Source organism: Lontra canadensis, unplaced genomic scaffold, assembly GCF_010015895.1.
Source record: "Lontra canadensis isolate GAN:19392208 unplaced genomic scaffold, GSC_riverotter_1.0 scaffold83, whole genome shotgun sequence".
Classification (NCBI taxonomy): Eukaryota; Metazoa; Chordata; class Mammalia; order Carnivora; family Mustelidae; genus Lontra; species Lontra canadensis.
In genome coordinates this window covers 798,747-826,472 of record NW_022631077.1, presented here as the reverse complement: position 1 = coordinate 826,472, position 27,726 = coordinate 798,747, and the positions used below count along the sequence as shown (strand labels likewise).

Genomic DNA, 27,726 nt, shown 5'->3' with positions numbered 1-27,726 from the left:
TGTGAGTTCTTTTGTTTGTTTGTTTTGTTTTGTTTTTTAAGTCCACATATAAGTGAGATCATATGGTATTTATCTTTCACTTTCTGACTTACTTTACTTAGCATAATGCCCTCAAGGTCCATCCAGGTCACAGATAGTGTAAGATGCTGTTCTTTTTTTTTTATAGGTGGATAGTATTCCATTGTGTCTATATATGCTCTATTTTCTTTATCCATTCATCCATTCATGGACACTTAGGTTGTTTTTATATCTTGGCTATTGGAAATAATGGTTTAAAGTGAACATGGGGATGCAGATCTCTTTTTGAATTAGTGTTTTTGTTTTCTTTGGATAAATATTCAGAAGTGGAATTGCTGGATGGTGTGATAGTTCTATTTTTAACTTTTGAGGATCCTGCATACTGTTTTCCATAGTTGTGGCACTAATTTACATTTGTACCAACTGTGCAGGATTCCCTTTTTGCCATATCCTTGCCAGCACTTGTTATTTCTTGACTTTTTGATAATAACTATTGTAACAGATATGAGGTAGGTGATAGATCATTGTAGTTTTGATTTGCATTTCCCTGATGGTTAGTGACGTTGAGCATCTTTCACATACTGGTTGGCCATCTGTATATCTTTGCAAAAATGTCTATTTAGATTCTCTGTCCATTTTTTTAGATGGATTTTTTTTTTGTGGTTTTTGAGTTGTAGGAGTTCTTTGTGTTTTGCATATTAACTGTTTATCAGATGTATCATTTGCAAATATCCTCTCCCTTTCAGTAGGTTGCCTTTTCATTTCATTGATGGTTTCCTTTGCTGTGCAGAACCTTTTAGTTTGATACAGTCCTATTTGTGTATTTTTGTTTTTGTTGCCTTTGATTTTGGAATCAGATTTAAAAAGTCATTGCCAACTCTGATGTCAGGAAGCTTACTGCCTATGTCTTCTAGGAGTTCTGTGGTTTCAGGTCTTAACATTCAAATCTTTAATCCGTTTTGAGTTAATTTTTGTGTATGAGGAAGATAGTAAGTCTAGTTTTATTCTTTTGAATGTGACCATTTCTCCATTGTGATCCCACTGTGACCATTGAAGAGACTATTGTTTCCCAATTGCATATTCTTGCCTCTTTTGTCAAAAATTAATTGACCATGTGTGTGTGGATTTATTTCTGGGCTCTCTATTCTGTTCTGTTGATTTGTGTGTCTGTTTTTATTTCAATACCATACTGTTTTGATAGCTATAGGTTTGTAATACAGTTTGAGATCAGGGAAATGTTGCCTGCAGCTTTGCTCTTTCTCATGATTGCTTTGACTCTTTGGGATTTTTCATGGTTTCATTCAAATGTTTAGGTTTGCTTGTTCCATTTCTGTGAAAAATGCCATTGAAATTTTGATAAGGATTGTATTGAATTTGTAGATTGCTTTGGCTGTTATGGACATTTTAACAATATTAGTTCTTCCAATCCATGAGCATGGAATATCATTCCATTTATTTGTATCTAGTTCAGTTTCTTTCATTAATATCTTATTATTTTCAGTATAGGTCTTTTACCTCCTTGGTTAAATTTATTCTAGATATTTTATTCTTTTGCATGTAATCTTAAATGAGATTGTTTTCTTAATCTCTCTTTTCGATAGTTTGTTATTAGTGTACAGAAACACAACAGATTTCTGTACATTTCTGTACATTTATTCTGTACATTTATTTCTGTACATTTACTGAATTTGTTTATTCTAAGAGTTTTTTGATGGAGTCTCTAGGGTTTTCTCTATAGAATATCATGTCATCTGTAAATACTGACAGTTTTATTCCTTCCTCTCCAATTTGGATGCCTTTTATCTCTTTCTCTTGCCCAACTGCTCTGGCTAGGACTTTAAGTATTATGTTGAATAAAAGTGGTGAGAGTGTGCATCCTTGTCTTATTTCTGATCTTAGAGGAAAAACTTTCAATTTTCCACCATTCAGTATGATGTTAGCTATGGGCTTCTCATATATGGCCTTTATTATGTTGATGTATGTTGTCTCTATACTCACTTTGTTGAGAGTTTTATCATAAATGGGTGTTGAACTCTGTCAAATGCTTTTTCTGCATCTATTGAGATGACCATATAATTTTTACTTTTCATTTTGTTTATGTGGTGTATTGCATTAATTGATTTGCAAATGTTGAACCATTTTTACATTCTTATAAGTTCCATTTGATCATGGTATATGATTTTTTTAATGCATTGCTGAGTTTGGTTTGCTAATACTTTGTTGAGGATTTTTACATCTATGTTCATCAAGGATATTAGCCTGTAATTTTCTTTTCTTGTAATGTCCTTGTCTGGTTTTGGTATCAGGGTAATGTAAAATGAGTTTGGAAGAGTTCTCTCCTCTTCTGTTGTTTGGAAGAGTTTGAGAATTGGTATTAATTCCTATTTGAATGTTTGATAGAATTCACTGGTAAAGCCATCTCGTCCTGGAGTTTTGTTTGTTGGGAGGTTTTTGATTACCAATTCAATCTCCTTACTAGTAATTGGTCTGTTCAGATTTTCTGTTTCTTCATGATTCAGTCTTAGAGGTTTGAATTTATCCATTTCTTATAGGTTGTCCAGTTTCTTGGCATATATTTTTCATAGTAGTTTCTTATTCTTTGTGCTTCTGTGGTATCAGTTGTAAGGTCGCCTCTTTGAGTTAATTTTTCTTTTTTTCTTTTTAAAGATTTTATTTATTTATTTGACAGAGATCACAAGTAGGCAGAGAAGTAGGCAGAGAGAGAGGAGGAAGCAGGCTCCCCACTGAGCAGAGAGCCTGATGCGGGGCTCGATCCCAGGACCCTGAGATCATGACCTGAGCCGAAAGCAGAGGCTTTAACCCACTGAGCCACCCAGGCGCCCCTGAGTTAATTTTTCAAGTACTCTCTTCTTCTTGTGAATCTAGCTGAAGGTTTGTCAGTTTCCTTATCTTTTCAAAGAGTCATCTCTGCTTTTGTTTTTTTTTTTTTTTAAGATTTTATTTATTATTTGAAAGGGAGATAGAGAGTGAGAGAGAGTAAGCATGATCGGGGAAGGGGCAGAAGGAAAAGCATACTCCCCACTGAACAGGAATCCCGATGTGGGGCTCAATCCCAGAACTCTGGAATATGACTTGAGTCAAAGGCAAAGGCTTAGTCAACTGAACCACCACTTAGTCAACTGAAACTACTTGGTTTCATTGATATTTTGTGTTGACTTTTTAGCCTTTATTTCACTCATTTCCCCTCTAATCTTTGTTATTTCCTTCCTTCTACTAACTTTGTTCTTTTTATAGTTTCTCGAGGTGTAGTTAGGTTGTTTATTTGAAATTTTTCTTGAGATAGGCATTTATCACTGTGAACTTCCCTTTTAAAACTTTTGCTGTGTCCCACAAGTTTATTTCAGTATAATTCCATTTCCAGTATATTTCCATTTTCATTTGTCTCAAGGTACTGTGGTATTCTCTTTTGATTTCTTCATTGACTCATTGGTGGTTCAGTTTGCTTTTTTCTTTTTGCTGGGACCTGCTGAGGCAGAGGTCTGTATGGCACCTGGCAGCAGTAAGGTGGGAAGGAAAAACAGATCTTATGACTAGAACCATGACCACATTTCATCTCCTCAGAGTATAAGTTCAAACTCTAGTGATAAAATATGCAGGGTATTTTCCTCTGAAGCATTGGTGGAGTTTACGTAAATCTTTTATATTCCCCACAAACACCAATAGCACAGGATTGCCATAAAAAATGTGTTGGTATAGCCGTGTAAAGGGCAGTAGGCAGGTTAATCTCATTAGCTGGCGGAAGAGGAAAAAAAAGGTATGGACAGGAAGCCAACGTAAACTGGTTCATATTAGAAGGAAGCCTCCAAAGATCATCCCCATCTCCACCAGTCTTTCATCCTGTCATTTGCTTCCCTTGGTGAAACTTTTGTTCCCCTTACAGTGACTTGGAACAGGGTTAACAATGTGGCAGGAAGGAGAGGTAAGGGGTGGCACTAGTCTTTAAGTTCACTTGTAGTACAGGAGAGATGTTTTCTTGACCTCTAATTCAAATTTGTCATCACAGTTTTTTCCCTGCATGTAGTAGTTAGATTTTATAAAATCATTTTTGTTTTTGATGAATAAAATGGGGGGAATTTCTAAAGTATAATTTATATGTTTGGGAGTGAAACAAAAGTTTGCAACATTAGTATATAACACTTTTATATAACACTTTAAATGATGTTTTATTTGTATATAACACTTTTAAATGATGTTTTGTATATAACATTTGTATATAACAGTGCCAGAGGGTTTTTCTCTGTCCTTCTCCTCTCTCCTTAACCCAGTATGCCTGTACCACAGACGGGGGCCTTTCTTTGCCTTTGCTTGTAACTCCATGTGAGGCTTGTGGTGGGATGGGGATGACAGGGGCAACTCTTCAACTTTCTTGGTTTAGCCAGAATTGTACACAGGCCCTGTATGCCTGAGGCTCAGGTGTGAGGCTTTCTCAATGTCTCTTTGCTTCTTCCCCATGGGAGGCAAACTCTGCCTTGTGTAGCTGGGAGTCTGGGGTTGGCACAAATTTTCTTGCTCTTCCTCTGAGTAGTAGCAGATCTCTGCTTGATGTCATTTCAGAAACTGGACCTACTCTCTATCTCCCAGAGGCAGATGTTTTGACTTCTACCCTTCTACCCAGAAGTGGACTTCTGCCTGTGAGTGGGATAGTAGGGTGAGGCAAGGGTGAGAGGAGGGGGGAATGAGTTCTGTTCTTTCCAGCATCAGTTGCTTTTTACAGATGCTGTTTTCTTAGAAGGGATGGAAGAGTTTCCTGCACCTCTCCCAGTGTCAGGTTTTGCTTTTCCAAGAGAAGCTTCTGAGAAGCAAGTAGGATTTTGTTCTCTATACCATTTGCAAGGGCTCTTTTGGGTCTCTTCCCTGCCATGTCCCTGCTTTTTCTTGTAAGCACCCACTGAGTCCCATGGAGGAATGTTGGTGAGTGTGGACTCTTGTTTGTATCTGGGATTCCCAGGGATTCTACACTCAGTGGTCACCTCACTTGATCTTTGAATTCGTTAACATTTCAGTTATTTTCTTTTTGCCTATTTTTAGGGTACCCATGTCTTCCTCCCATCCTCCGTTTGTTTCTCATTTGAGGGGCTTATCACCCGTTGGAGCTGTCGGTTCATCTGTTTGAGAGAGCGACCTCAGCTTTCTGACATACTGCTTTTTCTTTTAGGGTAGGAGCGAGGTTCTCTTATGGTTTGAATTTATTCTAGTTTTCTCCTTTTCTGTTTTTGTAGCTACCTTCTCCAGTAGTGAGGAACCAGGCTCACATCTTTAATGTGTAGACTCATTTGACCAACCCCCCATATGTAACCAACCTCTTATCACTGCCACCATCCCCTGCCACTCGCAGATACCATCTTACCCCTTTCAGGCTGATACCCCATACTAGGCCACTGAAGGGTCTGGATGCTATCTTCTAATCTTGTGCTTAATCCCACCGTTGGATCCCTTCCCTTTCCCACTTAGGCCTCAGCACCCTGTCTAGACTCTCCTGTGGGGGTGCACTCAGAACTCTGCTTGGGCTTTAACTCCCCACTCTGGGCTGCCTCATGTGGTTGCCCTCCTCACCCTGACTGGGCTCCAGCATATACTCCAGGCCATCCCTCCACCCCCTCTTCACTCTGGCCCACCTAATGGCTGTAGGACTGATTCGTGCAAGAAGGGAAGGAGAAAGAGGAAGGCTTATGCACTTCTATAAGAAAAGACTGAGTTTCTGAGTTAATAAACATCCTTTAGTGTAAATAAACTAATAAATATATTTTAAGCATTGTGTTTTGTGTTTCCAACAGGTTATGAAGTTCATGGGATGGAAAAAATACCAGAAGAAGGACCAGCACTTATCATTTTTTATCATGGAGCTATTCCTATAGATTTTTACTACTTCATGGCTAAAATTTTTATCCACAAAGGCAGAACTTGCCGTGTAGTAGCTGATCACTTTGTCTTTAAAATCCCAGGTAAACTTTGACTGTAGATAGTGATATAAAAATGTTTAATTAACATGATCAAATTATATTAAATTTTGTATCCTTGAGCTCTCTAGTACCATTTGGAAAAGATTTTTGCCTTTTTAGGGTAACACACTTAGCTCTAAATATCTAATAATGCTCTTTAGGTAATGTATCTAAATATAAAAACATTATGGTCAAAAATGTTATCTAATTTTTTTCTTTATTAATAGGTATTTAGTCATTATTTTTCTAAGTTAAATGCTAAACTTCCAATTAAAAAAAATAAATTGTAACTTTTGCCATGTAATTAATTTATATTTTGGTATAGAGGGTAGTTGATTTTTCATATGATGAATTTCTCAATGAGATACTGATTTTTGGAGTTTAACTTCAGAGTAATTAAAGTTTGATTACTGTCTGTGTTATAGCAAATCAAAATTATTTAAAAAAATCAACCAGGATATATTTTTTCATATAATAATATTGCTTCAGAAATCCTATCCTAAAGAATCTGTATGTCTTTATCATACTTGACTTACCTGCTAGACTTACAACTCTTAAAATTAAGGACTATATTCTCCTTTCTGTTCATAAATGCTTTATACCTTTTAAAAAAGATTAGTTAACCAAATGGTTTCAGACAGTTTTTAAAAAGCCATTCTAAAACTCATTGGTAATAAATCTTATTTTCTTTTGTCACTGAATCACCAGAAATAAGCCAACAAAGCTGATAGCTTGTCCTTTAGAATAATAAAAGCCAAAGCCACCCATCAACCAGAGAGACAAATACCAAACAGTGAATTAAATAACAACCTATTCAGTGCCTTTCATAGACATGGTTAATGTTTTGGGTATCCTTGTGTCTGATTAAACTAAATTGGCTAGAAAAGATTTCTCTTTAGAAAGCAATATGATCACTTTATAATAAATTTGCAAACTAGAGAAAAGGAGAACATCATTATAATCTTACTACTCTAATATAACCAGTTACATTTTTATTATATATCATTTTTAATTTGTATATTTTTACATGTTATGTAAACTCTTTTGTGTTTTTTGAAAAAATATATAATATTAGCACTAACATTTTACCTTGCTTTATAAAGAATAGTTTTAATGTATGACTAAAATATTTATTGACTAGTTTTCTCTTACAGGTTGCTTCCATTTTTTTCTTTTTATACATAATACGATGTGAATATTTTTATTTAGCACTTGGTTTTTAAAGAGATTTCTCCTTTATGATCTTGTAATTTATGAAACCTATTATGAAAATGCATCCAGTTAAGTCAGTGAGCTTTTAATATAATATGTGGTGAATATTATTTGAATCTTAATAATTTTTATAATCTTGCTTCAGATCCTTAAACCTGTGAGAAGTTTGGTTAGTCTGCACAGTTTCACTACTCATATTTCCCATTCTCAAAAGTAATGTATTATACTAACATCAGTCCTCAGAAGTTCCAGTTTAGTATTTGGTTAAAATAGTTAATTACTGATAGGATTATTTCTTTCATCCATAAATAGTTGTGCTTTGAAAAACTGTATAATATTAAGACTTGGAATTAGCTGTAACTGAATTAAATACTCACTTCATTAAAAACTCAATGATTTTGCTGTTATTATTGATTTAACAAATTAATTATGGGATTAACATCATCTTACTTTTAATTTCAATAGATGTGTTATGGTTTGCCAATTTTGGTAGGGCTAAGTATAGTCAGATTTACATTCTCTTGAGTGATTCTTTTTCTTATAGGGTTGAAGGAAGATTAGATTTGTGATTGCTGATGGGATATCATTTCTGATTGCTGTAATAAATACTATAGACAGTGTTTGGCTCTGAGATGCAGTGGAAGGAGCTTTGGACTAGACATACCCGGACTGGAATCTCTGCCCTGCCATTTGCTAGGTGTGTGACTTTGAGCAAGATACTTACCCTCTGAGCCAACTTCTTTGTCTGTAAAATGGGGACCAGAATCCCTGTTTTCCAAGGATTTTGTGAGTTTTAATTCAGAGTTTGAATATGCACTGTAACCCGAGTAGTAGGTGATCACTGAGGAGATTATCAATAGGAGGTGATCAAGAAGGCTTAGCTATTACTTTATCAGCAATATTAATCTTATCCAAACCTTAAGAGTTCTTGTTGACTTAAAAAAAAGAAGTAAGAAAAGGAGTTTACTGATTGAAGTATAGATAATTTATGTAGGTTGTAAAGATTTTTGTCTTGAAAAATTGTACGAGAAGTACTTAAGATATATCTTCATGCTAATGTTTTTTACAGGGTTTAGTTTATTACTTGATGTATTTTGTGCTCTACATGGACCAAGAGAAAAATGTGTTGAAATTCTGAGGAGTGGTCACTTGTTAGCTATTTCACCAGGTGGAGTTCGAGAAGCCCTAATTAGTGATGAAACCTACAACATCATTTGGGGTAATCGTAAAGGCTTCGCTCAGGTTGCAATTGATGCAAAAGTGGTGAGTTATATAAAACTAATTATTAAAGTAAAGCTAGGTTGAATTTAAAATCAATGCTTATGTAGTGGGCCAGAATATATAAGAATTTAGATACTTTAATTGCACTACTTAAAGATCAGTATACATAACTCTTTGTAAGGTTAATGATAGAGAAATTTTCCTTGTGCTTGGGATGCCATCTTAAAAAAATTAATCTGAAAATTTGGAAAATATCCATCCAAGTTTTATTTTACATTTCAAAATCCAGCTGCTTTTAATTAGATCTGTAAAATTTTTTGTATTCCTTCAGTTACATCTTTTTCAAAAGTATTTTCAGTTCTATGTATTTTAAGCCTTTGGTATGACTGAGTTGGCATATTTCAGTGATGGTTGTTGGTTGGTTTCATTGCAATTCTTTTATGTGACCAATTTGTATAATAATGGGACTTGAATACGTAACTCCTGTTATTTTTTTCAGCAAATGTGATCAGCTAGCTGATAGTGTGAATAAAGATAAGAAATAGGTATTAGTGTCATTTAGATCTTTTAAAAAGATTTTATAAAAAATTAGTCAATAAGATTAAGTGTTCCTCAGGGATCCACAGTGACTGTTCTACTTAGTAGACTGGAGAATATGAATGCCATTTTGTCCTTTTCTTTGCATTGGAAAGTAATTCTCAACTTTTTGGTCTCCATATTATAATTTATCCTATGAAACATTTATTTATTACTTATGGAATGTTTCTTCTTTGTTTTCTGTTTTCATTTTAGATTGTCTGTTGGAAAAAGAAATGGTAGTGCCTTTGACAGGATGGTGTTCTTTTTCCAGGCCAATTAGTTAGAGACTGTTGCCAATACTTTCATGTCTCGGTTTTTTTGTGTACCCTTTGCTGCTATATAGAGACCATTATGCACCTTTAGCTTACCTGTTCATCTTACAAATATAGTATTAAAAAGGAAGAGTTTATGGATGACTCATTCTAACCCAAGACCAGTATTTGGGAAAAAATGGAAATTTTCTTTTTGGAAAAAAAATGGAAATTTCCTTTTTTTTTTTTTAACTGCAGAGTTAAAATAAAATGTGTCGAACTTTATTCTCTCCTGTACACATGTACATGTAACTACTAAAAGTAATTGCTGTAGTGCTTTAGTAATGTGATCCCAGAATAAGAGTTAATGTACTTGTCCAAGTGTTTAATTATAGACAACATAAAAATTTAAACATTATTGTCCTACAGTAAATTATAAGCTCCCTAAGGACAAGATCATCTTTTTATATTCTGAGTCCTTAGTACAGTGACTAGCACTTAGTAGGCTATTTGAATTAAATTGAATTGATTTTTTTAACACAATATTAAACACTACTAGAAAGGGACATTTGGAATTTAACTTACAGTAATAGTATTAGTGATACAGAAAATGAATTCATAGCACATTTTATTTCTTAGAGTCTTAAGCACTGATTATAAAAATTTTAGAATATATGAGAAAGTACAAAAAGATATATGCACCATTGTACAAAAATTAAGGGTAATGAAAGTAATGTCTTTTAAAGCTGTGATAAAAGCTAAGACCCTAATCAAAGATAGTTTAATTTTCAGGTTTATATTTGAAAGGATTATTTCTCCTAAAGTTTTAAGGTGAAAATCACAAAAGTAGGTTTGGAATTATATAAATTGATCATGAGATTCTAATTTCTCATCCTTAACCTCACAGATTTAAGGAACATTGCCTGGAAGAAGGCTGGAAAAAAAGAAATTATAGAGAGAAAGGAACTATTTTTTTTCAATCTTTGATAGAGTTTCTAGATAATTAAGATAATCTGGATAATTTAAGGTTTTTGTATGAAACTTGAGAACATTTTATAAACATCTTTTGTAAGTTTAAAGTCCGAAATCTTTACCATTGTTGATTTACAGGTAGCATTGTACATTTGATAACTATTGTACCACCCCAACCTTTTGTAGTGCTTTTAAAAGGCTTTATGTCAGTACTCCTGTACATTAAGTAGGTGACATATATAATTATTCCGATGTTACAGATGAGGAAACTCAGGCACAGAGAGATGAAGGGATGGAGGGATCGGGTCATACAGCAAGGCAGAAGCAGAGCAGAGCATACAGTTCAGGACCGCAGGCAACCGCAGCTGTTGCCATCCCTGACTGCATTTCACAGTGAGTCTGCTGACCTTGAGATTAGAGGCACCTTCCAGATACATGAGGGAGCATTTTTAACCATATATAGAGATAGTCGTAAATCGTACAAGTGTCCAATCTGGAAAACCCCTTCATGGTCCTCATAGAATTATCATAAACTATAATAAACACAGAATTATCATAAAGTAAAAATTTAAGACTGTTGGAGGAATAACTACATTTAAATTGTAACATGGTAACAAATTAAGGTGAAAAAATCTAGATTTTCAATGCAAGTTCACACAATATTGGTAAAAAAATGTTTAAGGTTTTCTGAAAGTTACAGCCTTTTTAATGTAATTTAAGTCACTCTTACTTTATGAAATTCCTGAGAATTTTTAGGTAACTTCATATCTAAATAAGTTAAAAAAATATTAGCCCATTTACTCAGGTTGGAAAAACAAGTGATGTAAAAGAAAATAACATTTGTCTTAATAAAATTATTTATATGTATTATATCAATCTAAAAAATAACCTTTGAGATAGTGTAATTATTATTATTCCCACTTTATATATGAAGAACCTGAAGAATAAACGTGGTAAATAACTTGTCCAGTGGTGCTCACTTATTTTTAGGGGCAAAGTTTAGACTCTAAGACCATTTTAAACTAATGCCCCAAGAATAATTTTAACAAGATACACATTCTCTTTCTCTTTCACACATGTACATTCATGTACATAAGGAGACACATGTATGCATGCAAACAATTTAATTCCAGGTTACTTATGCCAACACCTTGTATTCATTAGGTATATAAGAAAAGGAATGAATAATTGTACTACAGTATCAAGTTGTTATAAAGTAATGCTTATAACTTTAAGGCTGTTAGCTTGAATGCAAATATAGAAACTATATGGCCAGACTATATAGCCTGGAATACTGAGTCTGCTAGGGTGAGCATTTTCCTTCTTAATAGGTTCTAGATATATCGAGCTTCTGGAGAGTAAGCTATTTAAAGGGTGGTATGTACCCTGAAGAGTTTTCATAAAGTGCATGCTTCAGTATGAATCTAGGGGTTCATGCTAGTCAGTAGACATAAATCCCGCAGTACTGGTCAGAGAAGACAAAGGATGTTTATGAGCCATAAGATTTGTGTTTCTTCTTGGGCATTTTATGTTCTCAACTCTAAAGACATTTTATAACTCTTTAAAAAAAGTTAGAATGTCAGCAGTCACTATTTCACAAAACTAGTGTTGGCTTCCTAGATCATAATCTGAATTTTGTACGAAAGAGTCAGTGTCCTTTGTTTTATGTTTTAGCTTTGTGAATTAACACCATGAGACTTTTAAATTCTTCCATCAGAGTGCCTTTCTTTACCTGACTTCTTTTTTCCAAACTGTTTTAAGATTGCTCCCTATTTCCAACACTTTGTATTCAGAGAATACAAACTGCTTCATTATGTGCGATGTCTAGCTGTCCCGTGTCTTCATTCTTTCGTTAATTAATTCATCCATCACACTTTGTTTTAGCACCTAGTCTGTTCCAGGCACTATTCCAGGTGCTGGGGATATAGCTGTAAACAAAACAGTGTGTCCTTCTGGTGAGGGGAGAAATACACTAAATAAATGACCAGTAGTTCTATGTGAGTTAATAAATAAGTTTAATGAAGAAAGCTATACCTGAGTCCCTTTCCTTTAGTCCACCATATTTAAAGTTTTCCACAACTGAATAAGAATGGCTTTTTAAATGTCAGCTTATTTAAATATCTCAAACCCTGCTCACCAGGGCAGGTAACTCTGTATTAGGCAAATACTGATGGTAGAATGTAAGTAAAGTGATTCTCAGTTTTTTAAATTCTAAAATGTCATTTAATTCAGTGTATTTTGTGAGCATTTTAAAGTGTTCTTATTCAATTTTTTATCTACTTCAGTTTCACCATGGTTCTATCTCCTTATATGATCCTTTGCAACTTCATTGTTTTAGGACATTTGATTAAGGTCTCCATTTAGAAAATCGTACTTAATCACAGATGTACATGGAATAATAAAAACCATGAACTTGTGAGCAGAAATCCTTTAATATTAATGATAAAAGGAATTTTTATATATTAATTTTCCTTTTTTTTTGCAGTGGGTCTTATACTTTTCATTGATGTTCAACATTTTTAGATTTAATAATCTCACGAAAAAATAGTGTTTTGGTGGTTGCATGACAGCATCTTTTCAAAACTTGTCATTTGAATTTATATAAATTTCCCCATAGAGGGAATATCTGCCTTGTAACTTTTTCTCCAGTGAGCATACTATTCAGTGGACCACTAAAATCAAATTAATTTACCACATTAATTTTATTTAATGAAATTAATGATTACTGTAATCTTTATTTTGAATTTCAAGAGTTTATGTGGAAAGGATAGGAAAGTTTGTAAGTGAAATATTATATATTGCCACTAGAGGGTAGTGTTTCCAATTTTTGTTTTTACAAATGATCAAGTTAAATTTAGTCTAAATAAATCACACTGGTGATAAAAGTATACCTTTATTTTAAAAATACCTCATTTTCATAATCTTGAACAAGCCCTCAAAAGTTTGCATTATTGACTCAATGGAGATATTGAATGGATCAATATATTTACTTTTTTAATTCAAATTCTCTCTTCAGCCCATTATTCCTATGTTTACACAAAATATTCGAGAAGGATTTAGATCACTTGGAGGAACAAGTAAGTTCTGGTTCATACGGTTTTTCTAATTATAATGTAATATTCAGAATATAATCTTCAAAATACTTGGGCTTTCGAACCCTGTAAGAAATTCTTTTGAATTATTACTTTAGATAATGGATATATTATTTAGATGTTTTATTATCTACAGTCTAAATGATAACTGATTCTAACTAGTGGCAGTTCTTAGATGTTATATTTTTGTTAAGAGTCTTATATACATACTGAAGCTTATTTGTTTTGTGGGCTTCTTAAAATTACAGAGTGAGTTACCTAATTTCCTTAGTTGAGTCATGCTATTGAGGTTTTGAACAAATGTGCCCATTGCCCAGACTATCTTCCTAACTCACCGCTGAAGAAGTTACAGCTTTAAAAATGGATGACAATATGATACTGAATTAAGATTAACGACCTAAGGATGTATCATCTGCTTTGGTTCATTTCTGTTACTTCTTGTTTTTTGCTTTTTATAATATTTTGAACCATGATACATTTATATTGTAAAGTTCTTTTTGTCTAACTTTAATTTATGGGTAACAAAATAAGCTTTGAGTGTAGTTACTGGAGTGATAACAATTAGAAGTGCTTTTTTTTTTTTTTTTTTTTTTTTTTTTTTTTTGCAATACCTCTGTTGTTTTCTTTTTATTTTGAAATTTTCAGTTTGTTTTTATACCCTGTGGTTAGGTATAAAAGTATATCCCCATAACTATATTATTCCTATCCACATACAAATCCCCTCTTAAAGAACTTTAAACCTTTATTGCTTCTTTTATGTGTAATGTTGGTATGTTGTTGATATTCTATTACGTTTTTTAGGTGTTAACATTCCCCCCCCCTTTTTTTCCAAATTTAAGCTGGAAAGGCAGATTGATGTGCTGTTTAGCTGTTGCTGTAGAATTGTTCTTCTAATTTTCTCTCAGATTATTTCTTCAGAATTTAAGTTGCATAACAGAATTATTCCCAATTTTGTTTCTTTAATTATAAGTGGTTTAAAAATTACTTGTGACTGCTTTTTTGACTTTCTTTTTTACTTAATTCCCTAGTTTATTTTACATTATTGCCACTTTTGATTTTGCTAGGTTTCATACTTGGTCATTAGCATTAGTAATTCTTTGCTACTTTTTGCATTTTTCTTAATTTACAATAATTTTTTTTTTACCAATTTATTGGTACATTTTGGCTTCATGTTTATGTGAATTTATCTTATGCTTTCTCTTTTCTTTTATTCATAGAAGCCTGTATTTGTGAGTCTCTAGACTTTTTAGCTTCTAGCTTTTTGTTGCAATCTTTATCCTCAGTTTTGTAATAATAGTAATTGGTTTGCCTTTTAAAATTCTCATATTTTTAAAAGTTCATTTTTTAAAAAATAAACCTTATTTTGGGGGGCATTTTTAGGTTCACAGAAAAATTGAGTGGAAGTACAAAGAGTACCCATAAAGCTTCTCACCACCTTCTGATTTCTCCTATTATTAACATCTTACATTAATGTGCTACATTTGTTAGAATTGATGAAAAGCTCATCTTTAAAATATATACATATTGTATTAATTACTGGGAGGTGATACTGTTTGCTACCTTCTTCTAAGTCTCACATTATTAATTATTAATTTTAAAATTTACAGTTGCTCAGAATATTTAACCAATTAAAATAATTTTGTTTACTTTAAAACAGGGCTATTTAGGTGGCTTTATGAAAAATTCCGCTATCCATTTGCTCCAATGTATGGCGGTTTTCCAGTGAAATTACGTACCTATTTAGGTGATCCTATTCCCTATGATCCAAAGATAACAGCAGAAGAATTAGCTGAGAAGGTAAATTATTCTTTTTTTTTCTTAATCTTTGAACAGATTTTTACTTTCAATTATTTCATTAAAAATGAATTCATTCATTCTACAGATATGTTTCGATCAGTGGTGCTTTTTTCCCCAAGGGACATTTGGCAGTGTCTCAAGACGTTAAGTTATTGTCATGACAGGCAGGTCCTGGGAGGTGGTGGGGCCATGGGCTTGTAGTGAGTAGAGGACAGGGATGCTACTTCTTACCATGCACAGGACAGCTCCTCACAACAAAGAACCACTCATTTTAAAATGTCACAAGTGCTAAGAGGTTGGGGCTCTTGGCACTGGTAATTTAAAAGTTTCATAAGTGATGTCCAGAAGAAAGAGTTGACCTCCATGAAAGGAAAGTGTCGTTCTTGTTTGATAGAAATATCCTGGCAGGAAAGTGGAGTAGTTTTTAAAGAGTGTGGGTTATGAAATCAGATTGTTCCTAGCTCCACCACGTGTGTGCTGTGTGACCTCAGGGAGTCCACAGCTTACTCTGTTAGTCTGCAGAACATGGAAGAGAATATTTGTTTATTTTGTTTTTTTAGTTTTTAGAGAGAGAGAGAGCATGTGCAATAAACGGTGGGAGGGGCTGTGGGAGGGGCAGAGGGAGAGAGAAAATCCCAAGCGGGCTCCATGCCCAACATGGATGGAGCCTGACACAGGACTCAGTCTCACGACCCTGAATCATGACCACTCACAGCTGTCTCTGAGGATTTATAGGAGATTATACATATTCATTGTTTGGAAGAGGGAGGGGTATATAGTAAGTGCTCTGCGAATGCTGGGTGTTAACATTATTAACAAAAGTGAATACCATTACTCTAGGAACTTGCAGTCCAGCAGGGGAACTGAATAACTAAATCAGCGTTTATATGGTGATGCACTAACCACAGTGGTGTGCTTGCAGAAGGTTTCTTACTCCGGGTGTTAGAACATGTTGTCGTGGAGGCCTGTCCTGTGTGCCATACGGGGCTTACTACCCTCTGTGGCCTCTCCTCACTAGATGCCGGTAGCACTCCCATCCTCACCCCTCACTCATTGTGATAACGAAGAAATGCGTTTAGACCTTTTCATGTAACACCCAGTGGGGCAAGATCCCGCCTGAGAACTGCTGTCTTTGGGTATTATGGAAGCACAAAGGAAAGATACCCAAATTAGATCAAGGGTACCTCCTTGGGAGAGGTGATGGCTGAATTCAGTTTGGAAATACAAGGAATTAGCTGGATAGAGATTAATGAGGTAGAGGAAACTAAATGTATAAATGGATGGCAATATGACAGCATAAAATCTTTGGGGAATTGCCGGTAGTTTTGTATAGCCAAAAGGGTATATATTATGGGAGATGAAGCTAGAAACACAGGACAGGTCTGGATAATCATGGCCTACAGTTGATTTTGTTTCCTAAAAGCTAGGTCAGGGGCGGGGTGTCGTGGTCTTGAAAATAGGTGAACACTGTGATAGAGCTGCATTTTCAAAGATCACTAGAAGCAATATGGAGGCTGAATTTGAGTGAGACAGTAGAAACTCAAAGGGGAAAAAGACCGCTTTGTGAAGGAAAAAATAGGAAAAGCTTTCTGGAATGAAGGCGTTTGTGATGGGTCTTGAAAGAAAGATGTGATTTGGACATGTGGACTTGGGGTCGGAGGAAGAGTATGAATAAAGAAATGGTGATAGGAAAGTTGACCATATACCAGCAGTCTGAGGGGGTTAGAACGCCAAGGTTGGGAAAGACTGCCTGATAAATTCTCCAGGAATTTTGCAAAACACATGAACATGTTGAAAGTTCTAAGAATCCCTGCAACAAAGAGGTCTGTTTAACTTTGTTTCAAAGCACATTTTCCTGTTCTCACCTGACCAAAACCCTCTCCTTGTTTTTCATTTAATAGCATTTAATAACAACTGTGGAAAAATAAACTTGGGAAATCACTAACTTAGTGGGTGGGTTTGGTTGAGATGAAACTGGAAAAGTAAGTAGGTGCTATATTTTTAGGCCCTTAACTATCACACTAGGGAATTTGTCTACCAGATACATTTCAATTAGGATAGGCCTCTGTTTGGGAGTGGTTCATATCAGTTTCATTCAGAGTTACTTGGCAGAAGCAAGCAGATGTATAATCTGTTCCTCTACAGTGGTTTGTGAAGATGACTCTAGTAATTGTGATTACTTAGATACATATAAATATAAGTTCACTTTTTAAGAGCGGAGGTTAGGCTATGAATTCTTGTGTCTCCAGTTCCCAGCACAGCATTCGGTATTTAATTAAATCACAATAAATGTTTGATGAATGAATGAATTACATAGTGATCTTTTTATTTACTTGAAAGGGAGAGCAAGGTGCAAATTTGAGAGATTTTACAGAGAGAAAATACCAGACTTGAAACCTAACTCTATAGCTACCTGCAGGATATGTATATGTAGACTTATATGCATAGTTTTTTATTTTTTTTAAGATTTTATTTATTTATTTGAACGAGAGCACAGGTGAGGGAGAAGGAGAAGCAGACTTCCCACTGAGCAGAGAGCCTGGCACAGGGCTCAGGGCTCAATCAGTCCCAGGACCCTGAGATCATAACCTGAGCCAAAGGCAGATGCTTAACCAACTGAGCCACCCAGGCGCCCCTTCATAGGTAAAATTAAAATTTAAAAATATTGCACTGGAGTTTGGGAGAAAGGTCAGAATTGGTGAATATTTAGAAGTTATCTGCATGAGATAGTTACTGAAGTCATGAGTTTTACAAAGCAGCTAGAGAGAGAAAGAAGACGACTTAGGACAGATGGGAGGACAAGTAACATGTAAGGGTTGTGCCAAGGAAAACACCCAAAGCTGACAGAAAGGGAAGTGGCAGAGAGGTGGGGAACAAGTAAATTAGTGTGAGTGAAGTCAGCAGATGAGGATGTTTAAAAAACAGAAGTGATCAGTAATATTCATCCCTGCAAAGACCAAGGAAAAAAAGATCAAGGAAAAAAAGACCACTCAGCTTGCAGTTACAACTTCAGAAAGTATAAAACTAGATAAAAGCCATAATGTCAAATTACTGAATCACCTGGAAAATGGGATTAATGTGTTGTGATTATAACTTTATACCAGCCTTTTGTATGTGTACTGTGATTTTTTTAAGTTTTAAAATTGTGGTTAAAAATATAAAATTTATCACTTAACCATCTTTTAGTATAGGTTTTATTAGTGCTAAATATATTTATTCATTGTTGTGAATCCAATCTCTAGAACCTTCTTTTCATCTTGCTACATTGAATCTCTGTGTCCACTGAACACCAACTACCCATTCCTTCTCTCTCCCTCTCTCTCTTTTTTCAATATATATCCATCAAATATCAATATATCAAATATATATATGATGTATATATATCAGAAATCAAATATCAAATATATTTTTCATATCTATCCACCAATTTACTCTGGTTTCTTTATGGGCGACACAAGATTCTTTTTCTCCCCCAGCTTTATCGAGATATAATTGACATATAACACTAAAAGTTTAATGTGCAAGGTGAAGATTTGATATTATAAATATCAAATTGTGTATTGTGAAATGATCATCACAGTAAGATTAGATGACACTTCCATCACCCGTAATTACCATTTTGCATATGTGGTGGGAATATTTATGACCTTTTCTGTTAGCAACTTTCTAATATATAATATAGTATTATTAACTGTAAGTCAACCACGCTGCACATTAGAATTTACTCATCTGAGACCTGTAAGTTTGTACCCTTTACCAACATCTCCTTATTCCCCCACACCCTGGCAACCCCCATTCTACTCTGTGTTTCCACAAATTCATTTTTTTTGGATTTCGCATGTGAGCAGAATCATACCAGCTTACCACTTCTTCCTCCTGCAGCCCCTGGAAACCCCCATTCTACTTTCTAGTACTAGGAGTTGACTGCTATAGAAAAATGGAATCATAGTGACTGGCTTATTTCACTTAGCATGTCTTTCAGGTCCATCTGTATTATAGCATGTGGCAGGATTTCTTTCTTTTTTTAAAGCTGGTAATATTCCATTGTATGTATATGCCTGCCACATTTTGTTTATCCATTCATTCATTGTTGGACATTTGAGTTGCTTCCATTTTCTTGGCTGTGGTGAATAATGCTATAGTGAAAATCGATGCACAAATATGTTTTCAAGACCGTGTTTTGAATTCTTTTGGATATATATCCAGACATGAAATTGCTGGATGATATGTGGAAAGAAAATATTCCAGCTTTTCCCTCCTCTAGGGAAAAGCCCAGTTCTTCCGTACTATGTCTTTCTTTTACTTGTGAATTTTCTTTTCTTTTACATACCACGTGACTTCTGACACTTCCTGATCACCAAATGTGTGGAGGTTTTTCCCCCACCAAGCAATTCTCTGACACCAGCTGGATGTCCAATAATATAACTCAATTCGGACACTATCTATCTGGAGATAGTGTAGATCCCACAGGTTAAGGGCTCAGTCCCACAAGGCTATTCCTACCTCATTCTAGATGCTAATTGCACGTAGTAGGTCCTCAGGTAACTCACAACTTCTGCTGAGTTGGCTACAAATTGGAGGTTCCCATGACCCCTCCCCAGGTTCAATTAATTTGCTAGCATGGCTCACAGAACTCAGGGGTACACTTACTTTTATCAGTTTATTAAATGATACAATAGAGGATACAGATGAATAGTCAGATTAAGAGATAACGGAGGAATGAAGAATGGGCCCCCATGAAATTAGGGTGTACCACCCTCCTGGTGTGGATGTATTCACCCACCTGGAAGCTCTCTGAACTCCCTGAACTCTGTACTATTGGAATTTTATGGGGGATGATGGAATTGAGCTAAAGATTCCATGCTTCTAATCATAGTTTGGTCTTTCTGGTGACCAGCCCTTATCCAGAAACCATCCATGAGTCCAGTAGAGAAAAATAAATTTTTATCACTGAAGAAATTACAAGGATTTTAGGAGCACTACATCAGGAACTGGAGTCAGAAACCAAATATTAGAACAATAGAACAAAACATGTTTCTAGTGCCCTTATCACTGATGAAATTATAAAAGTTTCAGGGCCTCTGTACCAGGATCCAGGGGCAGAGACCAATATGTATTTTCTGTTATTTCACACTATGATAATTCTGTTTTTAATTTTTCCAGGAGCCTCATCCATACAGTTTTCTATAGTTGGCCATGCCATTTTACATCCCTACCAGCAGTGCACAAGGGTTCCAATTTCTCTGCATCCTTGCCAATACTTGTTATTTTCTGTTTTGTTGATGATAGTCATCTTATTAATGGGTGTGAAGTAGTAGTATCTCATTGTAGTTTTGATTTGCATTTCTCTAATGATTACTGATGTTGAGCATCATTTCATACGCTTGTTGGTCATTTGTATATCTTCCTTGGAGAAATGTGTGTTCAAGGTGTTGGCTCACGTTTTTAATCATATTTGGAAAATATAATCATTACAATATAATCATAGTATTTGTATACAAATACAAATAATTACATTTGGGTTGAATTGAATTGCAGAAGGTCTTTATTCTGGATATTAATTCCTTATTAGATATATGATCTACAAATACTTTTTTTTCTCCTTCTGTAGGTTCCTTTTCACCCTGCTGCTTGTTTCTTTTGATGTATAGAACTTTTTGAGTTTGATGTATTCCTGTTTGTCTGTTTTTGCTTTGTTGCCTGTGCTTTTGGTGTCGTATTCAAGAAATTATTGCCAAATCCAGTGCCATGAAGCTTTTTGCCTACATTTTTTTCTAGGAGTTTTTATAGTTTTAGGTCTTAGGTCTTATAGTTTTAGCTCTTTAATCCAATTTGAGATAATTTTTTGTGTGTAATGTAAGATAAGGTTCAACTTCATTCTTTTTTAATGTGGATATCTCATTTTCCCACCATCATTTGTTGAAGAGACTGCCTTTTCCTCATTGTATGGTCTTGGCACCCTTGTCAAAGATCATTTGCCATACATGCAAATGTTTATTTCTGGGTTGTCTTTTCTATTCCATTGGTCTATATGTTTGTCTTTATGCTAGTATCATACTGTTTTGATTTCTGTAGCTTTGTTGTATGTTCTGACATTGGGAAGTATGAGGCCTGCAGCTTTTTTCTTCTTTTGTCTATTTAGAGTCCTTTGAAATTGCAAATGAATTTTAGGGTTTTTTTGTTTTTGTTTTTGTTTTTTTCCCCTAGTTCTGAAAAAAATACTGTAGGGATTTTAATAGGGATTGTCTTGAATCTGTAGATCACCTTGGATAGAATAGACAGCTTAACAATATTAAATCTTTTAATCTATGAATACAGATGTTTATTTATTTGTGTCTTTAATTTCTTTCAGCAGCGTTTTATCATTTTTGGTGTGAAAGTCTTTTTCTTCCTTGGTTACAGTTTTTCCTAAGTATTTTATTTTATTTTTTTGAATGCTATTGTAAATGGGATTGTTTCTTGGTTTTTGTTTTGTTTTCAAACTGTTCATTGTTAGTGTACACCAACACAACTGAGTTTTGTGTGTAGATTTTATATTCAACTTTGCTGAATTCGTTTATTAGTTCTAACTGTTCTTTTATGGAATCTTTAGGGTTTTCTATGTATAAAATCATGTCATCTGTGAACAGAGGTAATTTCACTTTTTCCTTCTATGCATAAGTCTGATTTAATCCTGTAGGGTAGAGCTTATTATTGCTATTTTATATATGAGAAAACTGGATGATTTTAGTCAATTTTGCTAGGGTGTGCTGCCGTAACAAACAACCAATCTCAGAGGCTTAGGACAGTAAAGCTTACTTGTTCATGTTATATTTCCCCTGATGTCCATGTCTTCTTTCTCCTGGGTTCATGGCTGATTCATGGGGGATATTGCCATGGTAAAAAGAAAATGTCAGGAATTAAACCTTTGAAAGCTTCTGTTTGGAAGTGGCTCACTTCCTCCCACGGAAATTTTACTGGCCAAAGCGGTCACACGGCCACACTGGATTTTATTGGGACAGGATCTGTACTCTTCCCATAGGATGGCCCAGAAGAGAGGGGCTGGTAGGCAGAGGGAATGAATCACTGTAATCTACTATAACATACTGGGACTCAGCAAGACCGGACACTTAGAGAAGGATATGCAGCTGAAACAGCTATAATATTATATTAGATGGGACTATTCAAATCAGGCAGCGGATAGGTAAGAAGTTTCACAAAGGGAACAGTAAAGAAACATTGTGTGCCTTGTCAACGAACTTCATTCTTAGATAACTTACCTCCAGGTATGCTGCTGGTCCATTAAATATACTTATAGTTTATTGCCTTCCTGCATCCTGAAAACAAAACTCTGTGAACGCTGGTTTTTAGGGTCAGGACATGCTCTCTGCATAGCATGATTGTTCTCTCATCCCAAGATGATGCCTTACTGATAGGGCTCCAGGAGCCTCACACCAGGGACCTTACCCCATGATGTTGCTTCTGCCCACACACACTTTACTATTAATATAACACATTTCTTTGCTGCCCCCGAATAGTGCATTCGCCTGGAGGATATAACCAAATTCTGATTTGTTCTTTTAAGTTTTTTCCTCACTATTAGGATTTAAGTGGGCCAGAGCTACTTAGGAATACTTTTTACAAATACCATATTTTTTTATGGGCAAAATAGAAGATAATAGAGAAGGAAGGGGAAAATGCTGGTGTGGAAATTTAGGGATCTGGGCTATCATCCTCGCACTACCACTAGGCAGCAGTGTCACTTTGGAGAAATCTGTTCTTTCTAGGTCCCAGTTTGCTTATTTGTAGAGCAGAGAAATTGAACTAGATGATCTCAGACATTTCTTCCAGGTTTCTTAAATGAACCCTGTTCCCTAATTTTCCTTAGTTAAGGAAAATATATTACTGATAGTTAAATTCTAGTGCCTTGATTTTTCATATGAGGGTTTTTCACATGAGAGGAAAATTTACTCACATTCATGTCACTGCTGGAATTAGATATTTTATATATTAAAATATATAAACATAGTACAGTCTTACTTATTTAAACTAAGTAAGAAAGAAGGCCTTTCTGAATCCTTGAAATACCTCAGTTACCCTTTCCGGTTACTTTATGTACTTTATTATCAGTAGCTAAAGTAACAAGTAGTCTACCAAAGCATAGTAGACATATTCCCCCACATAGTGGGGGAATTTATTTAAGGACATAGTGCCATATTCATATTTTTGATTGTAAATTGTCATTATTGAACTGAAGTATACTTGAAATAAAGAATACTTGGAATTTTCCTTTTGTGAATATATTGTCATGATTTTCCAATCCTCATTGTCAATAATACAAGCATAACTATAAGATAATGATCCCCGGATAATCACAAATTCAAAATTATTAGCATCCAAATTAATATAGAAATGAAATCTCATTTAAAAAATGGGTGATAGATTGTTCAGGCATTTGATTGTGGAAACCACTTTGTAAGCACTGTCTAAATCTAAAGTAAAATACAGTGTGCCAGTGCTGAACGGGCACTTGGGACATATCCTGAAAGTTCTCTCAGTCTTAATCTATCGTTCCATCTCTGCATTTACCGTGTCTGTTTCTGTCTGTCTCTTTAATTCTCTCTACAGTCTCATCCACACACCCACACACATATATATAAATACAGGTCTATTCATATATACATGCATATGTCATATACCTGTATTGTTAAGGTGGAAAGGAGATGGAGAGAAGTGGATAGATGTTAGTGGTCTTTGGGAAGTGAAATGAATGGATTTTGCCAATGGGTTAACCATTGTTGAGTGAGAAGCAGAAGTTGTTAAGGATGACTCCTAGGTTTTGGGTTACTAGGCTAGGTTTATGGTAGTGTCATTTGCTGAAATAGGGAAGGAACTAAGAAGAGGACACAGTATGAGTGAAAGAATGCTAGGTTAGTCTTAGGGATATTAAATTTGAGGTGCCTTTAAAACATTCAAGGGAAGTCATATTGAATATTCCTATATGAAGCCGAGCAGGCTGGAGATACAAGTTTAGGAGTCATCAGCAAATGAAAGGTAATTAAAGTTGTCTGAACCTTTGAAGAATAAGTAAGTGCCTGATTTTGGGATTATAAATCTGCAAAGAAGATTGAAAAGGAGCAGCCGTAAAGCTAGGAGAAAATCTAGCTTTTCCTCCAGTGTGAGAATTTCAGAAGCAAGAACAATGGTGATGGAGAGGTCAAGTAAGATTAAAAGAATGTTACTAGGTTTGGTGACAGCAGGATGTCAATGGTGATTTTGCAAGAGTTGTATTTTCTTAATGCATTGCCCTAATATTTCTTCACCCAGGACCCTTCCTTGACACCTCAATTCATATTAAATTAAGTCTATCTTTTCACTTGGTGTTTAATGCCTTTGATGATTTAATTGAATTCTAATTTTAGAGCCTTGTACATACAGCTTCTGAACACATACCTGAAACTCCAGCCACATTTGCTAACTCACCATTCCTTAGGCAGTTGTTTTCCTGTGGTCTTTTTCCTCCTGCTTTTGCCTTCGCTGTCAGGGAATCTTACTGGTCCTTGGAGACCCACACCAAACAGTATCTCATTCATGTGTCCTTCCCTGCCCACCAAATGGGCTCTCAAGTCTGAACTTCCGGATGCTTTCTTTATACATCTCAGATTATAGATACATCTTACAAATGATCTTACATTTTTTATTACTTTGTACTTGATCCATTTATTAAGTTAGGAGCTTGAGATTAGAGCCTCATTTCACTGATGTGTTATAGCTTCCAAAGCATCCATTTTCTAAATAAGTGAATAAAATTTAAAGAATATACTTAATAGAAAACAACCTATATTAGCCACTTTTAGTCATTGTGCCATGTACCTGAAGACATGGTTGTAATTTCATTTAATACTTGGAATAAGTGTATGAAGTAGTTCTCCTTTCAGAGATGCGAAAACTTGTGGTTTAGAGAGGCTTATTTTTAAAATACATCTTTGGGCTAGGGTTTATTATATTTTAAAAGAGGTGCAACTCAGACTCTTAACAATAGAGAACTAATGCATCATTACTGGAGGGGAGGTGGGAGGGGGGATGGGTGAGATAGGTGATGGGGATTAAGGAGGGTACTTGTGATGAGCACCAGGTGATGTATGGAAGTGGTGAATCACTAAATTGTACACCTGAAGTTAATATTACACTGTATGTTAACTAACTGGAATTTAAATAAAATCTTAAAGATGAAGGTCCAAGATTTATAAAAAGAAGGCTATTGAAAGGCTAGCATCTGAAAGGAAGTGTGTATGCGTGAATATATGTGCATTATGTGCCTGCACAAAAATTTTTTTAGATAGCCACAAACTCGATCTAAAAGTAAAAGTTATCGAAATTTGTCATGAATTTAATGGGAAACAAATAGTTTTAGGAGACTTCTTGTTATATCTTACTTGACCCATTGCTGTGACCTAATTTAAATTTCTGTTAAACTGTCGAGAAATGGACCTAATGAACTAAAAAGCGTATCAGCTCAGTCATAGTTTTCCTCACTCTCTCTTCTTGCACTGCCTGCTGTAGTTGTTTGGGTGTGTAGTGATGAAAGAAAAATACACAAAAGTTTATTCTTGAATGGAAAGGAGTAAAACTTCCCCTAGAAAATTTCCTACAACTTTTTTCCTTCTGATTTTTCTCCTTCAATTCCTTGTAGTGTATCCTGTATGCAAAGCATTGCTGTGCTCAGTGCTGGAGAAATACAAAGCTATGTCTTAAGGAACTTACAGTCTGGTGTAGAAAATAGCCACGTAACGTTAACTGGACTTCCAGCATTATACAGTCAGTGCGAGGACTACGCTATCCTGTCCGTGTGCTGAGAAGGAAGTCACTAATTTTGAGAGATGGGTGCTAAATTAAGGAGGACTTTTTTGAAAGTAGCGTATTAGAATCTTTGCAACATAAATGATCTATTTTGGGAACTAAAAGAATAATGGCTTTTCTTTTGTTTTCTTAATAGACAAAGAATGCTCTTCAAGCTTTGATTGATAAGCACCAAAGAATACCAGGAAACATAATGAGCGCTTTGTTAGAACGTTTTCATAAAAAACAAAAGACCGACTAGAAAATGATTTAATACATTTATACTTCTATGTTTGTGTCTGTGGTACTGTCCTATAAATTTCGTTGGTTCTATAATTAGTATTTTTTTTAAATGTTAATAAGCATCCTAGACTGAACTCGTTTGTTTAAAATTGTATTGTTGATTTTGTTTTTGCAATCAATTGTGTCAAATTTAAACAGTAATTCATTACATGCCTAATAATTCAGAAAATGATGTTTCTTTTTATAAATTCCTGATAATGTATGATAAACATATAGATTTTAAAATTAAGTTTATTAATAACAGCAATTTAGGTTAAACAAATATTCCTAAGATAATGCATCTAATTTCTGTATCTGTATCTGAACTGATTTTGCAAGATGGCATAATTCAGTACAGACACTGAAGTTAGAGAAACAATACTCTTTTATCTGCCCCTCATTCCTTTCATGACCTTGGGCGAATCATGTAATGTTTTTGTGCCTCAACAATTCACTTTTTAAAAACATGCTAATACTTTGTTGAGGAATATTATTTTAAATTCTTTTTTAAGTTTTAAATTCTTTGTATTTGCTGTGACTGATAACTGTAGAACTGAAATTATAACAAACAACACCAAGAATTTTTAGACATTTATGTATATATTTGGTCCACATGATGTTTAAATTATTTCTTTAGGTATGATGTCAAGTTGCCAAGCACAATGGGATAGATACACTGTTTTTCAAATTGAATAAAAGAGAAATTAGGAAAAGTAGAATTTCTAATAATTATTATTATTTTTAGTATTTTATTTTTTAACGAGAATCTGTAGATGTACCATATAGGGTATGCTGTGCATTGTCAGCTATGTAACATTTAATAGTATAAGGTTAAAAATCACTGTTATGCTCTGCATTTCGTATGTTAGAAGTTGATTCTAGGCTGATAAAAGCAGAACTAAGAAAGCTCTGCTTTTGCTGAATACCATGGCTTATTCAGTTTGACTTTGCAACCAGTCTAATGGTTTATTGTTTCAATAAAAATATACTTGAATGATAAATTTATGTGAACACAAAGCTTTCTGAAAAATTAATGGCTTTTGATTTGTCTCCTTGATATCTGAATTTTTAAAGTATTTAAATGGAAGAGAACCAGAAATCAAATGCAGTATCTTCCTCTTCCTTTTTTAGATATTAACTTACTTGGGTTTTTGTATCAATTTTTGTATAACAAGTATATATGTATGATATCTGTAATGTATATAGAATTAAGCAACATAAAATAAAAGTAAAGCTGAATTGCAATTCATTTTCTTGTGAAATTGCATATGTGACTTTTTTTTACTTTAAACTAATTTTTTGTTTTACTCTTTATTCATTTTTCACCTGTAATCATGTTCATCTATCTCAGCCACAAAGAGTAAACCTTACATTTTAATGTAATTAATATATTTTAATTTCAATTTCAATGAAAAGAGTCAATGATTATTTGAAGCTTTTTCCGCCCTCTAGCAGTAGGCTGTGTTTGAAATCAATAAATATTTCCAGAATGAATGAATAAATGATTATAAAACAAATGAGAAT

The 27,726-nt window shown here is 34.5% G+C and overlaps 1 protein-coding gene across 5 annotated transcripts in view; it reads left to right on the top strand.

Annotated features, from left to right (window-relative positions):
- TMEM68 (transmembrane protein 68) overlaps positions 1-27,451 on the top strand; it is a 43,958-nt gene extending 16,507 nt beyond the window's left edge. For 3 of the 5 annotated variants that reach the window (XM_032882573.1, XM_032882574.1, XM_032882575.1), the window contains 5 exons: positions 5,814-5,981; positions 8,260-8,453; positions 13,230-13,290; positions 14,963-15,102; positions 26,078-27,451. In XM_032882573.1, coding sequence (XP_032738464.1) covers positions 5,814-5,981; positions 8,260-8,453; positions 13,230-13,290; positions 14,963-15,102; positions 26,078-26,182 — 668 coding nt within the window. In that variant the 3' untranslated portion in view covers positions 26,183-27,451. Of the gene's footprint in view, positions 1-5,813; positions 5,982-7,769; positions 7,888-8,259; positions 8,454-10,473; positions 10,607-13,229; positions 13,291-14,962; positions 15,103-26,077 lie in introns of those variants that run through there. The other 2 variants (XM_032882576.1, XM_032882577.1) reach the window with 2 other exon arrangements.
- The last annotated feature ends 275 nt before the right edge of the window (positions 27,452-27,726 follow it).